The sequence below is a fragment of the Dreissena polymorpha genome, chromosome 11, assembly GCF_020536995.1.
Source record: "Dreissena polymorpha isolate Duluth1 chromosome 11, UMN_Dpol_1.0, whole genome shotgun sequence".
NCBI classification, from domain to species: Eukaryota; Metazoa; Mollusca; class Bivalvia; order Myida; family Dreissenidae; genus Dreissena; species Dreissena polymorpha.
The window spans coordinates 73,268,921-73,286,655 of record NC_068365.1 but is presented as its reverse complement, the minus strand read 5'-3'; the positions used below and the strand labels follow the sequence as shown (position 1 = coordinate 73,286,655).

General features: G+C 34.4%; 1 protein-coding gene across 1 annotated transcript in view; it reads right to left on the bottom strand.

The window, feature by feature from the left end:
- LOC127850014 (uncharacterized) overlaps positions 1–16,962 on the bottom strand; it is a 116,576-nt gene extending 99,614 nt beyond the window's left edge. The window contains exons 1-9 of the mRNA XM_052382741.1: positions 16,825–16,962; positions 14,949–15,046; positions 13,005–13,401; positions 12,238–12,450; positions 9,102–9,261; positions 7,260–7,453; positions 5,738–5,857; positions 4,190–4,344; positions 546–666 (exon numbers count right to left, since the gene is read on the bottom strand). Of these exons, the coding sequence (XP_052238701.1) occupies positions 546–666; positions 4,190–4,344; positions 5,738–5,857; positions 7,260–7,453; positions 9,102–9,261; positions 12,238–12,450; positions 13,005–13,401; positions 14,949–14,974 (1,386 nt within the window). The 5' untranslated portion in view covers positions 14,975–15,046; positions 16,825–16,962. The remainder of the gene's footprint in view (positions 1–545; positions 667–4,189; positions 4,345–5,737; positions 5,858–7,259; positions 7,454–9,101; positions 9,262–12,237; positions 12,451–13,004; positions 13,402–14,948; positions 15,047–16,824) is intronic.
- Positions 16,963–17,735: the final 773 nt, after the last annotated feature.

Below are 17,735 nucleotides of genomic sequence, written 5' to 3'. Positions count from 1 at the left end.
ATCTACAAACTAAGCTAGCTGGCAAGGCAAACGTTTTAACTGAAACTGAAACTATAATATACATTATATACATTAATATACATTAAATGCTCTCAATTCTGATTTTAGAGCAGAAGTTTCAATAAACTTAAAAACTTAGCGTCACGCAAACTCCAAAACTGTTTCATGAAAAATGTATTCAATTTACTCAAGACGCATTATAACTAGCTATCACTTGTGCAAGTAGATAGAAGTTGAAACTATATATTTAATACTGACCAAAGTGATATTAGTCCAACCAATTTATTTTGGTTGGTAAGCTTTTGATTTGTAACAATTTTTGTAAAGTTGGTTTTTTGAGGTATTGAAGGTCTTGTTCTGGGACAACTTGGCTTAATGCATGTGCAAAGTGTTGTCCCAGATGACCCTTTAAACAAAAAATACCAGAAAAGCAGAATGTGTCGTCCATGGAAGCCGATGGGGATGACTCTATATGAATATGCATTAAGCCCCGTTTTCCTCATAGAGAGGCTCCAATATGGGATTCATTCATGAATTCTACTTACGTTGTAAGGCACTGAGGTGTCAATGTCCATGACCTTCACGGTCAAGGTTGCAAGTGCCTCACAGAGGGAAGCCTTGTACCCAAGCGGCATCTGTGTTTCAACGCTTGCCGCAAATGACAAACTGCAACACACAAAAGGATAACATAAACACTAGGCTGCAGGATAAAGAATGTATCAATCATAGACAAGATTTACTGAAATTTAAGAAAACTATTGTTGCCAATAAATTATAAATAGAACATAAGGTTTTCTGTTTAAGAAAGAAATACAGAATGATCTAAGCCTAGTATTTCTTTTGGTTATAATAAAAAAAACAAGTTCAGTGATGATATTCCCAGTAATTAAAATCACCCAAAAAATGTCAGTGTTTAAAACGGGAGAAAGTTGCCCACATTCACGAAGCAACAGGTGTTAAAGCATTAAAACAAGAGGGCCATGATGGCCCTGAATCGCTCACCTGACTAACCAAATACAATCCCAACCCATATTTCATCAAGATAAACATTTTGACCAGATTTCATAAAGATTGGATGAAAACTGTGACCTCTACACAAGGTTTTTCTAATATTTGACCTATTGACCTAGTTTTTTGATCCCAGGTGACCCAAATACAATCCCAACACAGAGTTCATCAAGATAAACATTCTGACCAATTTCATGAAAATTGGATGAAAACTGCAGTGACCTCTATTGTCTACACTAGGTTTTCCTATTATTTGACCTCGTGACCTAGTTTTTGACCCAAAATGACCCAAATACAATCCCAACCCAGATTTCATCAAGATAAACATTCCGACCAAATTTCATGAAGATTGGATGAAAACTGTGACCTCTATTGTCTATACAAGGTTTTTCTATTATTTCACCCAGTGACCTAGTTTTTGACCTCGTGACCTAGTTTTTGACCCAAGATGACCCAAATACAATCCCAACCCAGATTTCATCAAGATAAACATTCTGACCAAATTTCATAAACATTGGATGAAAATTGCAACCTCTATTGTTTACACAAGGTTTTTCTATTATTTGACCTAGTTTTTGACCTAGTGACCTAGTTTTTGACCCCAGATGACCCAAATACATTCCCAAGCCAGATATCATCAAGATAAACATTTTGACCATATTTCATAAAGATTGGATGAAAACTGCGACCTCTATTGTCTACACAAGGTTTTTCTATTGTTTGACCTAGTTTTTGACCTTGTGACATAGATTTTGACCCCAGATGACCCAAATACAATCCCAACCCAGATTTTATCAAGATAAACATTCTGACCACATTTCATAAAGATTGGATGAAAACTGCGACCTCTATTGTCTTTATCACAAGGTTTTTCTATTATTTGACCTATTATGTGACCTAGTTTTTGACCTAGTGACCTAGTTTTTGACCCTAGATTACCCAAATACAATCCCAACCCGGATTTCATCAAGATAAACATTCTGACCAAATTTCATAAAGATTGGATGAAAACTGTGACCTCTACTGTCTACACAAACAAATTGTTGACGGACGCACGCACACACACATGCACGCACGCACATACGGACGCCGGACTTCACACGGAAACATAAGCTCACCATGGCACTTCGTGACAGGTGAGCTAAAAACACATCAACAATTGCATTCATCAATAGGCACTGAGTTTAAAGCACTTTAAAAAAACATCCAAATACATTAAAAATAGCAACAAGAGCTTCAACTTGCACGAACATCTAAATGCATTGAAAAATGTCTCATACACAGCGAATACTTATGATTTTTTAAATAAAATTCAGACCATGAATGGTATGTCTGAATTTAAGACAGCTGTATCCAGTGCCAGATTAGAACCAAAAAGTCCTATAGCAGTGAAACCTAAATCGGTCCCATGCTGTGTTGTTTTGTTGTGATTACAGTTAAAATGTACGGATTTTCCTTATTAAAAAGTTATTCTGAAATTAAGTAAAGTCAAATATGATTGTATATTCCATCATTTATTCCATATATAAATACTGTGTTTACACGGGAATTATTATTTCTTTAGTACAGCAAGTGATGCAGGTCAAATATTAGATATTTGTTTATTATGTCATCGCCTCATGGGGCTCCTTAAAGTTGCAGGGCCCATGGGCATTTGCCTTCTCTGCCTTATGGGTAATCTGGGACTTGCTGTAACCCTTGTTTATATTTATAGCATAGATATAAGCTTTGTAAGGGTATTAATTTGCAAGTTAGGTGAACAGAGCATGTAAACATCCTTCAAGAACATATATTTACATCAGCATTTGACCATGTAACTAACAGTATCATATTTAATGAATGGCCTTTCTGCATGTCTGGATGTCCTTTATTTATATGTGGCCACTAGCATTGTTTCAGTCTGATCTGATGTTTCTAGCATAGAGTGTATTTTTTTTATAACTTTCAATACATGTTTTTTCACAATGCAATGTTCTTTTAGAAATACTAATCCCATACCACCATAGTAAATTATGGCACGTAAGATTATGAGTATATAACACTATTCCACCAGTATCAGCATTCTCATGATAAATTTTCATTCAGTTTTTCTTTTCATGTTATCTTCATTCCCAATTCCAGCCAAAAAAAATTTAGTTAATAGACGGAAACGTATTCTGGTTTATAAGTTATGCGTTGATTAACTTTGGTTTAAACTAAGTTGATTTTCACTGCCTTAATCGTGTGTTGACCAAGCAACATTAAGGCAACTTATTCAAGCCTAGATAAGATTAGTCCTAAGCAATGTGACACTAATGCAATCTAATCACAGCAACCCAAACCAGTTGTCCATTCTGTAAAGGCAAATGTTCTCTCACTGAATGGTCTGTTTGCTGCAACCATTCACGATCAAAAGCAAACACACTTAAAAGGTTGTTTGCGTACAAACCAAAATGAAGGCCAGTATGTTGTTACGGAATGAAATATGTAAATACAGTCATCGACAATCACTGCAAGACTGAGAGCATAAAAAGAAAGCACATAATTTACTTTACCCCTGCTGTGCTAGGTTGTTTTGGACTTGTTTAACCCTTTGCATGCCCGGAAATTTGTCGTCTGCTAAAATGTCGTCTGATTAATTTCTAATAATTAGCATTTTCTTCAATGTTTGTCAAAGAATACTATAAGAATAGCAAACTGTTTGGATCCTGATGAGATGCCACGTTCTGTGGTGTCGCATCTGGATCCAAACTGTTTGAAAAGGCCTTCAAAATTCGGTTCCAGCACTGAAAAGAGTTCATATATGAATAAACAGCCATTAGTGTTTTTATGTCTAATTACTTTTAAAGAATGGATACAGTGGGAAAACACAGCAAAGTGAAACTGTACAGCAAATCAATAAGGAAACACCATGCCAATGGCAAATATTTATGAGCCTCGCTTAAAGAAAATGGTGCAAAAGTGCTGTCCCAGATTAGCCTCTGCAGTTCACACAGGCTAATGAGGACACCTTCTGCTTTAATAGTACTTTTGGTTTAAAGGCAGTCTCTTAATAGAGAAAATTCAGTTCAAACAGAAACTGTCGTCCCTGCTAAGCATGTGCAAATAACACAGGCTAATCTGGGATGACCCTTAACAGACATGCATTAAACGCTGTTTTCACAGAGTGAGGCTCATGTATGCCAGCAAAATATGAACATACTCATCTTGTGCTATCTTAAGATCGTTTTGGACTTCCGTTTTCAATGCCTCGTGTAATTTCTTCGCAAGACTGTCAATCTCTCTCCAAATGTCAACTAATGGGACAGTCTCACCCTTGTCATGCAGGGACGTAAGTATAAACACTGCGTTCTGAGTCTGAAAACAAAATCTTTCAGTGCTGGAACCGAATTTTGAAGGATTTTGCAAACAGTTTGGATCCAATTGAGACGCCACAAAACGTGCGTCTCATCAGGATCCAAACTGTTTGCTATTCTGATAGTGTTCTTTGAAAAAAATCAAAGAAAATGCTAATTTTAGAAATTCAGCAGAAGACATTTTAGCAGACGACAAATTTCCCAGCATGCAAAGGGTTAAATTGCATATGAACCTGGATCTGGAAAAAGGGGGCTTAGTGCATGTGTGTAAAGTGTTGTCCCTGATTAGCCTGTGAAGTCCACACAGTCTTATCAGGGACGACACTTTCCGCTTTTATGGTATTTTTCATTTAAAGGGAGTCTCATCTTATCATATCTCAACAAAGGCTGAAAGTTTTATTGCCATACATTTATAACTGTTGGTTGATAAACATATGTAAGAAACGTGGGTACATCCATTGTTTTAATATAGATTGCCTGGAAATGCCTTTGAATAATGTCATGAATTCTAAAATACAAGTCTCATCCAGAATGTCACTGATCAAAAAACATAGTGACAAATCTTTTAAACATATCACACACAAATATGGTTTTATTACCAAGAGTTGTCCAAACATGCTCATTTTTTCTTCCCCTTTGATATTATAATAATAACAACTACTTTCATTCTCCCATGAACCCTCCATTCTGATTGGATAAACTGTCCATGCGTTATATTTTTCATTTCAAACATAACACTCTGTATGAAAATTATAACATAACTATTTATGCTTATACTTCTTTTTCTTAAACATATGTCAAATAATGTCATTGTTTTGTGGGAATCTAACCTTGTTGTCAAAAGCAAAAATGACTCAAAAGTTTGTCATGAACGTCAACCATATTACGAAAAAATGAAACAAGGATCATATATTCCAGCATATTGTGGCATTAAGATTGTTAAAATTTCCCAAATGAGCCCAGTCCTATATGTTAAGCTTAAATTTAATAGCTTTTTAAGAAACAGTGGAGATACCAGGCAAACCTGAACCATAGCGCAAAACAAACAGCAACGAATGGGTGAGAAGTACAACTTGATCAACTAATTTAGCCTTTCCCTCTCAGAGGCAATGTGAAAAAGGCTATGTGCAAACAACATAAAACCAGAACAGCCTGCAAGTAACTTGCAGTCTGTTCAGATTTAATGCTGTTTGCTGCTCACCAGTATCTTAGAGTTGGAAATGAAGCCTTTAAAACTTGAATCTATTAAGAAAGTTCTTTAATTAAATTTAACTTTCTAAGAGACTACAGACACGTCAAAATGCGTATCTAAGTGGTAAAGGGTTAACAAGTCAAGGCAAAAATGTTGCCGACATACACATTTATATTTACTCCAGCATCTGTCAATAACCTACCTTATTCAAAACATTACAGATCACAGCAAACACCCCCTTGGCTTCTACAGCTGCATCCTTTGTGGGTCCCACAGGAAGAAGGTACAGGGCTCTCTTAGTTACCAGCATTGGGCTTAGAGACTGAAGTAAATGATTTCAAATCAAGAGTGGGCTTAGAGACTGAGGTAAATGCATTAAAATCAAGAGTGGGCTAAGACACTGAAATAAATGCATTTCAATGATCAAGAGTGGGCTTAGAGACTGAAGTAAATGCATTACAATCAAGAGTGGGCTTAGAGACTGAAGTGAACGCATTCAAATCAAGAGTGGGCTTAGAGACTAAAATAAATGCATTCCAATCAAGAGTGGGCTTAGAGACTGAAGGAAATGCATTCAAATCAAGAGTGGGCTTAGAGACTAAAGTAAATGCATTCAAATCAAGAGTGGGCTTAGAGACTAAAGTAAATGCATTCAAATCAAGAGTGGGCTTAGAGACTGAAGTAAATGCATTCAAATCAAGAGTGGGCTTAGAGACTAAAGTAAATTCATTCCCATCAAGAGTAGGCTTAGAGACTGAAATAAATGCATTCCAATCAAGAGTTGGCTTAGCGACTGAAGTAAATGCACTCAAATCAAGAGTGGGTGTAGAGACTGAAGTAAATGCATTCCCACCAAGAGTAGGCTTAGAGACTGAAATAAATGCATTCCAATCAAGAGTTGGCTTAGTGACTGAAGTTTTTTTTAGAGGTCACAGTGACCTTGAACTTTACCCTAGTGACCTAAAAATGGGTTTGGCGTGTAAAACTCAACATGGTGCATCTACATATGAAGTTTCAATGTTGTAGGTAGAAGCTTATTTATTTTAGAGCCAATGTTAAGGTTTTAGCACGGCGGATGGCAGAAGCCGGTTGGCAGACGCTGGACGGCGGACGACGAGCTGGCTATGACAATACCTCGGGTTTTCTCCGAAAACAGCCAAGCTAAAAAATCAAGAGTGGGCTTAGAGACTGAAGTTAATGCATTTAAAATCAAGAGTTTTCCTTGGAGACTTAAGTAAATGCATTCAAATCAAGAGTTTTCCTTTAACTTATGCTCTGGACAAATTGCACCCTCTGTTTATCTATTACACATACAATTGTCATGCACAATTCAGGGTGAAGACATTTTTTACATTTCAATCAAATCACTTAAGAATTGTGGAAACAAATCACTCCACAAATTTATGCAGACAATGTGGGACAGACGAATTGACTACCTATAAACCTCCCATCAACAGAAGTATGTATACCATTATTTATACCTCTCCCCCATAAGAAGCAAATTCAAAAAGGCTTTTGCAACCAGCATAAAACCAGAACAGCCTGTGAGTCAGGTTTTATGCTGTTTGCTGCTCATCAGTATCTAAGGGTTGGAAATTAAGCCTTTAAAACTTAAATTTAGTAAGATAGATATTTAATTAAATTTAACTTTCTATGGGACTACAAAAGAGGTAAAGGGTTAAATTACACTATCAAATGCTGTCAGATGGCGGTTGTAGATTTACCTCCACGCATTCTATAATATTGACTCTGAACTGGTTGTTCACTTGGAAGTCTGCCAGGCTGGACATTGGATCCAGAGACTGATCCTGCTGACCACTGAGGTATTTCACAACGCTTCGACACGAGCTCTTCCCATGAATCACACAAACTTTGAAGACATCAAGACCAGAGGGTTTGAAGTTTGGGACTACACTCACTACAATTACATCGAAAATAATAAAACACACTAATACATGTATGTTGGAATACTTGACTTCAATATTTGAATAAACTTAAATAATAATAATACATCTTATGCCGTTTTCCTGTTGAATTCATGATTTTGACAAACGATAAGTAAAATTGGTACTTGCATATAGGAATGCATCATATATATTGATTTTATTTTAAATCTGGATGTTTAATTGGATTATTGATAACTCCTCAAAAAATAAAACATGGTCCATGTGTGCATGACCATAATTTAAATAAACAGTCATAATGATATGTTGATTAAAACGTCAAGAAAAAGAGGTTATAAAGAAACTGTCAGCAGAAAAACTTTGCGCAACTGAAATTTAACTTACTTTTTCTTTAAGATTTGCCTCTTTGAGATCAAGTATGTAATAAAAGTCTTATTTTTGAGGTATAATTCTTTATATTTTCTTCAAAAAAAAACGTGTGTTTTTTTTTTCACTTTAAAATGTATTAGCTAAGTTGGTCTTCCTAAAAGATTTTCCCATGAGTTTTTTAATTTTCGCATGGGAATTGTCATTTTTCAATGGCTTTTTTCCAATGGGATTTTTCCCAGTTTTGACAGAGAACTTTATAAAAAACAATTGAATGCTTTTATATGCTTAGTTATCGATTTTAAGCATTGTAAAATTGTTTACGCTCATTTTCAATTTATATGGAGACAAAAATCCCATGTGATAACAAACAAGGGACAAAATTGTCCTAAAACCAGGTTTTCAATTTGAAAAAAAAAGTCTGATAAAGGGAGACAACTCAAACTGAACTGATTGTTTATAATTAATCCCCTTTGTTTCAAAATAAATCTATTTTTAGTCGTGGCGACCTTGACCTTGGAGATATTGACGTAATTCTTTCGCGCGACACACCGTCTAATGATGGTGAACTTATGTGTCAAATTATTTTAAAATCTCACAATGAACGACAAAGTTACAAGCTTGTTCTGCCCGCCCGCCCACCAGCCCGCCCGCCCGCCCGCCCGACAACATTCGCCAATCCAATAACCAGTTTTTTCCTTCGGAAAAGCTGGTTAAAAATGAAAGCGGCAAATGCAAAAAACCCATGGCAAAGGCTATTTTGAATAAAAAATAATAATGAAAGAAATGTAAACATTATATTAAAAGCATCAATAAATGATCACAAAGATGAATTTTAGCGCAAACTTAATCATAAATATGAATATGTTAAAGGAAAAAGTTTGCTAATTTCGGTTTTGCAAAGATCTTTCAAGTGGACATTAAATTATAGGCATAATAAAACAAAACAAAAACAGAAATAAACAGTTTTAGATGAGAAAATCACCAAATTATATCAATCCTAACTTTGATTTATTCCGAATTCACATAACACAGTGTGATACAGGTTATAACAAAGACATTTTATTTCGGTTTTGCAAAGATCTTTCAAGTGGACATTAAATTATAGGCATAATAAAACAAAACAAAAACAGAAATAAACAGTTTTAGATGAGAAAATCACCAAATTATATCAATCCTAACTTTGATTTATTCCGAATTCACATAACACAGTGTGATACAGGTTATAACAAAGACATTTTATTACATAAAACTTAACTTGCTCAAAAAAACACACTCAAAATATTATTTACTTACTTGGGATATTCTTTGATTCAAGCTGCTTGATTTCTGTCACAGATTTGGGGATAAAAAGAGCAGCAGTTCCTATAATGTTAAGGTGATTCAGCTTCTTGCAGCATTTAGTCAAGACATACAGGCCTGTCTCTGTGACCTTGCAACAGCCGTGCAATGAAACCTGAATGCAGTCAGAGAGAATACATGGATACGATTGTGTAAAATTGCAACCCTTTTCCACAAAATACATACTTTAACGTGTTTGTAGCCCCTTTCAAAATCTAACTAAATTAAAGACCTTTTTTACTGTTCAAGTTGTAAAGGCTTCATTTCCAACCCTAAGGTAATGAAGTGCAGCAAACAGCATAAAGCCTGAACAGCCTGCGATTTACTTGCAGGCTGTTCCTGGTTTAATGCCTTTAGCATATTCTAGCCTTCTTTACTTTGCTTCTGAGCGGAAAAGGGTGAGCTACTAATTAAAACTTGACATGGGTTCAGTTTGGTAAGACATTTTTTTCACTTTAGCAGCATAAAATTCACTAATTGGGCTAGTTTTAATTATATTTTTTTCTGTGCTTGGTAGGGAAACATGAGTGGTTAAAAAATGATAATAAACTGTTTGTTAAATACAATTTAACAGTAAACAATAGTAATCATTTTGGCTGTTTTACTATGAAATTAAAACTTTTTTTAAATTAATGACAGCATTATTATATATTTCTGCCTGACTGGGTTTTCATTAAGACAAGCCTCTTTTTAAAGGAAAAATTGAGGATGTTTGTCACCTGCAAAGGCTAATCTGGGACAATACTTGATTCATATGCATAAAGCTCATTAAGCCCAGTATTCTGGAATGAGGCTCTCAGAATTGTTAACAGATGCAAAGGCTTTTTTTCCTAATTTGGGACCCGCCAAAAAAACGCCCCTTTCCCCTCGGATATTTTTTTCCCTCAAGCAGGTAAATTTTCCCCCAGACTTCTTTTTTTTTCCCTAAAACTTTAAAAATAAGTTAACCTGATCCAGTGTAGAAAATATAACATATTGCATAAATAAATTATCTGTTGCCTTGAATTTGTTTTAAAAACAGCAAAATATGTTAAATTGATTATTTAAGACTTTCCTTATTTTCCCCAAAATCCAGCGTTTCGCATGATTTTTTCCGCAAAATCCGGCATTTTGCACGATTGTTTCCCCTCAAAAAAGGCCAGGCCCTTTCCCCAAAGTCAGATAAAAAAACCTGGATGCAAAGGTTTGGAAACACAAGTTTATACAGTCACTGTTGAGGCTCGCAGAACTGTTAACAGATGCAAAGGTTTGGAAACACAAGTTTATACAGTCACTGTTGAGGCTCTCAGAATTGTTATCAGATGCAAAGGTTTGGAAACACAAGTTTATACAGTCACTGTTGAGGCTCTCAGAATTGTTATCAGATGCACAGGTTTGGAAACACAAGTTTATACAGTCACTGTTGAGGCTCTCAGAATTGTTATTAGATGCAAAGGTTTGGAAACACAAGTTTATACAGTCACTGTTGAGGCTCTCAGAATTGTTATCAGATGCACAGGTTTGGAAACACAAGTTTATACAGTCACTGTTGAGGCTCTCAGAATTGTTATCAGATGCACAGGTTTGGAAACACAAGTTTATACAGTCACTGTTGAGGCTCTCAGAATTGTTATCAGATGCACAGGTTTGGAAACACAAGTTTATACAGTCACTGTTGAGGCTCTCAGAATTGTTATTCGATGCAAAGGTTTGGAAACACAAGTTTATACAGTCACTGTTGAGGCCCTCAGAATTGTTATCAGATGCAAAGGTTTGGAAACTCAAGTTTATACAGTCACTGTTGAGGCTCTCAGAATTGTTATCAGATGCACAGGTTTGGAAACACAAGTTTATACAGTCACTGTTGAGGCTCTCAGAATTGTTATCAGATGCACAGGTTTGGAAACACAAGTTTATACAGTCACTGTTGAGGCTCTCAGAATTGTTATCAGATGCACAGGTTTGGAAACACAAGTTTATACAGTCACTGTTGAGGCTCTCAGAATTGTTATCAGATGCCCAGGTTTGGAAACACAAGTTTATACAGTCACTGTTGAGGCTCTCAGAACTGTTATCAGATGCAAAGGTTTGGAAACACAAGTTTATACAGTCACTGTTGAAGCCCTCAGAATTGTTATCAGATGCAAAGGTTTGGAAACACAAGTTTATACAGTCAATGTTGAGGCTCTCAGAACTGTTATCAGATGCAAAGGTTTGGAAACACAAGTTTATACAGTCACTGTTGAGGCTCTCAGAATTTTTATCAGATGCACAGGTTTGGAAACACAAGTTTATACAGTCACTGTTGAGGCTCTCAGAATTGTTATCAGATGCACAGGTTTGGAAGCACAAGTTTATACAGTCACTGTTGAGGCTCTCAGACTTGTTATCAGATGCACAGGTTTGGAAACACAAGTTTATACAGTCACTGTTGAGGCTCTCACAATTGTTATCAGATGCAAAGGTTTGGAAACACAAGTTTATACATTCACTGTTACAGTTGATAACTGTAAGAAATAGCCCTTTCCCACTCAGAAGCAAAGTGAATATGGTTATGTACAAACAGCATAAAACCAGAACAGCCTGCAAGTATCTTTTCTGCTGTTTGCTGTTCATAAGGGTTGGAAATGATGACTTTAAAACTTGCATACAGTTAGAAAAGTCTTAAATTAAATTTAAGGGAATACAAGTGCGTAAAAATACGTATCTAAGTGGAAAAGGGATAGACAGAAACTTGGATTCGGTAACATTAACCTCTATACCTGAATACCTTAAACTTTATAGTATAAGTTTTCACATACAATAAAGCTTAGTTATGCAAAAGCTGAAAATTGAGATTAAAAAAATACTGTAAAAAATCATTACATAATTTAGGGCATGAAATTTTGTTGTTTTCACAAATGACTTTTTGTAGACAAGTATATTTGTGGACTGCTGATTTTCAGAAAAAGATGAAGAATATGTGTCTCGACCAGCGACTGCCATTTTACATTGCCAAAGTCTATCATTTTCCTAATGCTTGTATTAAATTCAGGGATCAGTCAAATCAGAAAATCAACAGAAATAAATATTTTATGAATAATGATGACATAATAGTACTTTAAATGAATACTTTTTGGAGATTGGGGCTCATTCCAGCAAACCACTTCAATCCGGTGTCAGTTAGATTGATACAAGCGGAGAAGTTGACCTCTTGAACGGCCGGGCAGTTGGCTCCCTTGTCTGCCTGCATTAAGGCATAGATTGCCATGTCCGTCAGCTGAAACATGCCTGTGTAGTCCTCTAAGCAGGACTTGGAGGTGTCCATAAACATCTTCTTTCTTCTCTGGTTATGAAAATAGGTAACTTGTAAAGACAAGTGTCTTTGTATACAATATAACCTTATATGGTTGACATAAATTTCCCAATTATTGTCATTTAAAGATTAAAATAACCTTTTTATTACAGTAATATTAAAGAGCTAATATAATTGTATTAAAGTCAAAGGCTAAGTGTCAAATGGCAAAATTTATCTGTTGACCTTTAAGGGTGACCTTGAACTTGACCTTTAAGTGTCAAACTAATTTTTCATATCATCAGTTGTATATTTCTAACATAAACCAACATGCTAAACACTTAAGATTAATTTCAGCCTTGCAGTCACGTCACATGTCATTTAGTTTTATTTCAAGTCTTGATTTTTGTGAGGTTTTAAAGCCATTTGATTTTCAACAATATCAATATAAGGACAAACAAAATTGACAAAAAGCTGGGATAAAAAGCATACCCTGTGTCAAATACAGGTATATGAAATGGCTTGTCAAGAAAACATGGTAGGATGAATGATTATTGCAACAAAACTAAAAGGTTTATATATACATGTTTTATTTGAATCCTTACCATTGCTTTGGGAAGCGGGAAATATCTTGAAGTATTTCCAATGTCGAGGAGTGCCACTTTATGCTGTATCTCCACCTTTTGTACCTGTGGCACTTCTTTTGTGGCCAAAGGCTTAACATTTGTAGATTCTTCACCATTGATTGGATAAAATTTTGATTTACGTGGTGGATTTTTTCCCCGTTTTCCTGGAATATTTGGCTCTTCCTTCTCTTTTGCAAAGACAGAATGTATTTCTTTATTTGGTTGTGCGACTAAGAAGTCTTTGAAGTCTCCTTGGTGGAGGACTTTCATGTTAGAAAGACTCTGCATCGTTGGCATCACATCTTTTTCTACATATTGCTCAAATGCTGAGAGCTTTTGAGGATTTGGGACTCTTGTCTTGGTAACTTTCTTTTTGCTTCAAGCATAAAGCATGAACCATTAAAAATTAAAGAATCAAGAATGTTAGACATTTCCAATCATTTATAAAATAAAACATGTTCAAGCATTCATTGCTCTATTGATGTTGGCCCAATGTATCTTAACCCTTTGCATGCTGGGAAATTTGTCGTCTGCTAAAATGTTGTCTGCTGAATTTCTAAAATTAGCATTTTCTTCGAATTTTTTCAAAGAATATTATCAGAATAGCAAACAGTTTGGATCCTGATGAGACGCCACGTTCTGTGGCGTCTCATCTGGATCCAAACTGTTTGCAAAGGCCTTCAAAATTCGGTTCCCGCACTGAAAGGGTTTAGAAAACAACAATTTTATTATGAAGGCTATGAGTCAATAACTTAAACATTGTATATTCATGTGGTTTGCATGAAGAACAGTGGGGTTTCCAGACATCCATCAGGGTGCAGAATCAACAGGGTTTTCAGGGGTTTACACACAGGCTGGAGAGAAAGTAATCACACAGTTAAGAACTTTATTTTTGCAAATATCTCAAGTTATTGAAATATTTTGCAAAAATCTTTAGTGCATAGCAGACAGTTTTTCTTGCAGTTTGTACCTATGTCTTAAGGTATAAGAATTAATCCTTGAATACGTCTAGAATCATTGACAAAATTTCTAGTTTCTTTCGACATAACAGTGTAAATACGTCTGAAATCGTTGACAATTTTCAAGTTTCATGCAACATAACAGTGTTGTAGAAATCAAATTTTGAACAAGAACACAGGCATATTAAATAAAGTAATGCAACATGATGTCCTTTATTGTCAGTTATTTTAAAATTGCACATTGAATTACAGAGTTACAGTCTGTTAAAGCAGTTTTATGGCAAAATTTGACCTTTTATCTCTATGCATGACCTTAACCTTAAAGGAAGGGAGACATGTGTTGCACATTGTCCCTTCATGGTGGTCATCTATAATGACTGTAGTAAGTTATTTTTATGCATGATGAAGTTTAAGTCCGGGAGAGATGTTGTATTGTCAAATTTGAATTTTTACTTGGCAGTACGAGTATTGTTGCAAGCAAAGAGGTAGTGAAGATGTCACACGAGACCTTGACATTTAAGGTAGGGAGATGGGCGTAACCTGTGACACACCATCTCATCGGGTAGTAATTTGTGATATGTTACAAAATTGATTGATTAATGACAACGTTACAGTCCAGAAATGAAGTTTATGGCCCAGTTTGACTTTGATCTCTAGGAATGACTTGGCCTTTGAGTAAGGGAAAAGGGTGTCACACGTAACACACTATATCATAATGGTGGTCATTTGTGGTAAAATATTTTTAAATTGCACATTGAATGCCATGCACAACCACACAATCTTAAATGCACACACTGGCATACTCTTGAGCATTTTCGCTGCGATATAAAGCTCTACCCAAGTAAGCTTAACACAACATAGCATACCAAAAAACCCACCTGCAATGTTAATAGTTGAATTTAAAAAAGCAAACACTTTTGTATGGATAACTATAAGAGCATTGAATTTGAATGCAAAAACTTACTCCACATTGACAACTTGCTTCTTCATGGTTATTTTTTGCAAGTGGAACACGAAAATCAGCAATGGATAGTCATCTCCTTGAAATCACTAAATAAAATCCTGAAAACATAGCATAAGAAAATAATTTTATATGTCACTTAGCAAGTAAACACTTACCTAAACGATGCAGATTCTCAAAACAAAGTTTGTTATACACTGTGCTCTATTTGTCCCACTATTTTTTTGCAAATTAATTAAGTATCGTTTCAATCAAACTAAATGCCGACTTGATTCTTGTGTTTGAAATGATTACATTTATTTTGCAGTGTTTCTCCATATCCGTGCCTGATCAGATCCGTGCCTGATCTGTATATATATCAAATAAGTTAAATATTATACAATAATGTTTGTTTCCTTTATCTGCTATTCATCTCTTTTTTCATTCACTTTTCCGAAAAAGGATTATACACTTATTGCGCAACTGTTGTTAGAGTTAACACAAATTTGTGTGAAACTTAACTGTTGTGTATGCCCTTATTTGATATCAAATTAATTAAACTACTGGTGTGTAATAATAAAGGTGATAGAGATATAAAAAAGTCGCTGAGATGACATTTTAGTAAAACTTAAGGACAGAGAAGTACAGTTGAATGGTGTATAACGGATAGCTAAGGACTTCGAGTCTCATTTCAACATAAACACCATGCATTGAGTGTCTGACAATTCACCCCCAAGACAATTCACCCCCTGGACAATTCACCCCCAGAATTTGATTTCCTTGGACAATTCACCCCCAAAGACAATTCACCCCCAAGACAATTCACCCCCATATTTGTATATGAGATTTTATGGTCATTTGCTTTTGTCATATTTGAACATAATTTGTGAGCAGATGTTCTGGGGTTATAATTTTGACTTTGCACACAATTTTGACATGAAAATAATAAATGTAGTATGTAAATGAAAGATGACATTGTGTTTTTTGTCAAATGCAATTCAACCAATGTATTTTTCTATAAACTGTGTTACAACATATAAAATTGAAATACAGTTTTTTGTATTTATATTATTTGTGCATTTGTTTTAAATAATAATATTATTTTACTATTTTATTATTAGTACTTTGTCAAATATTGAAGATGATTAATTAGTTTCATTAAATTCTTAGAATTTTACATTAATATCACAATTATTTATTTATTCATGTTAGATAGGATAATTAATTTAATAAAATAAAATGTTTATTGATAAGAAAACCTTAATTAAAGAAAGGAAATTTAATCTGGTTGGGCGCGTGCAATTAAAGGGTATTACAATCACGCATTCACACCCTGGCGAGGCTTTATCAAAGTGTCAAAACAGATTAATCAAAGTGTCAAAACAGATAAACAAAAACTTCAGTTACACACATTGACATATGACATAATTATGCTGGGCTTGGCATAATACCTGGTAATACCTGTATTAAAAATTCTATTTTTGTTCACTTGATATTTTGATTATTATTTTTAATCAAATAATTATTATTAATTATTATTAAAAAAAATATATTTTTAAACATATAATTATTATTATTATAAACAAAGACTTCAGTAACACATTGACAAATAATTATACTGGGCTGGGCATAATACCTGGTAATACCTGTATTAAAAAATTCCATTTTTGTTCACCTGATATTTTTATTATTATTTTTATTTAACTGCTTTAAAAAAAAAATTATTTTTATTCTTATAATCGATTAAGTTGTTCAATTTTCTCTCATTGAAGGATAAGTAATAGAAGTTGTGTTTTGTAATGTTGTGTATTGAAACATATTTTAGTCTGCAAATATCAGTATTCATTTCAAATCCAGTAATTCACGCCATTTTCTGTTATAATTTTAAAATGCTACTTACACAGGAGAACTTCATGATTTATTAAATCCACTATAATACTGCTAGTATGGTCCTACTAAAAATGTTTTGAAATGTAATGTATTTTTTACATTAATTGTACTCAATTCAAGTCCACTTCAATCATACAGTATGTTAACTCATTCCATACTACAGCCTTATCTCTAAGCAACCCCAATCAGTATATCTACCACTAGATAATCAGAAGAAGATAATCAGAACCCTCATCAGCTCTGAATGCCTGACAGATTATCTGTTTATTGTTACCTTTAGTGGTGTGAAAAGGTTGTTTTTAGGTGTTGTTATTTTGTTGACTGACTATTTTTGTTTGTTTGTTTTATTTGTGCATACATGTCAAGCAATTTACAATTCAATGCAATCAAGGCAATAAATAACGTATAGATTGCATTATTATCATATTCAGAAACATGCATTACATGAATGGTGCCATTTATCACAGATCCAAATAAGATTACGACATGATGTATACACAGGATAACCCGTAAAGCTTAGACATGTAAACATGAAAAAGCTTATTTCCAACGGCGTCCCTGGATTTAGTCGAACAGATCTTATAAGTGACTATAAATATATTGTTTTTTCAGTTCTTAATATAGAATCGACATGATCCTACACATGATTTCTTCTACAAATTAAGTGAATCTTTCAAAAGTTGACATGATAATACACTGACACGAATAAATAACATAAAAAATAATGAATTACATAAAATAAAACAAATCTAAAAGTAAAAATACATGGAATTCTCTTCTACCTTCTACTATGTGACAAATATTTTATTATTATATTTCCCATTGAAAAATAAACATAGTAATATTATGAAAATTTCGAAATCTTGCATAACTTATCAACTAAAAAACATTGGAGTATTTCCAAATAATGTATCCAATACC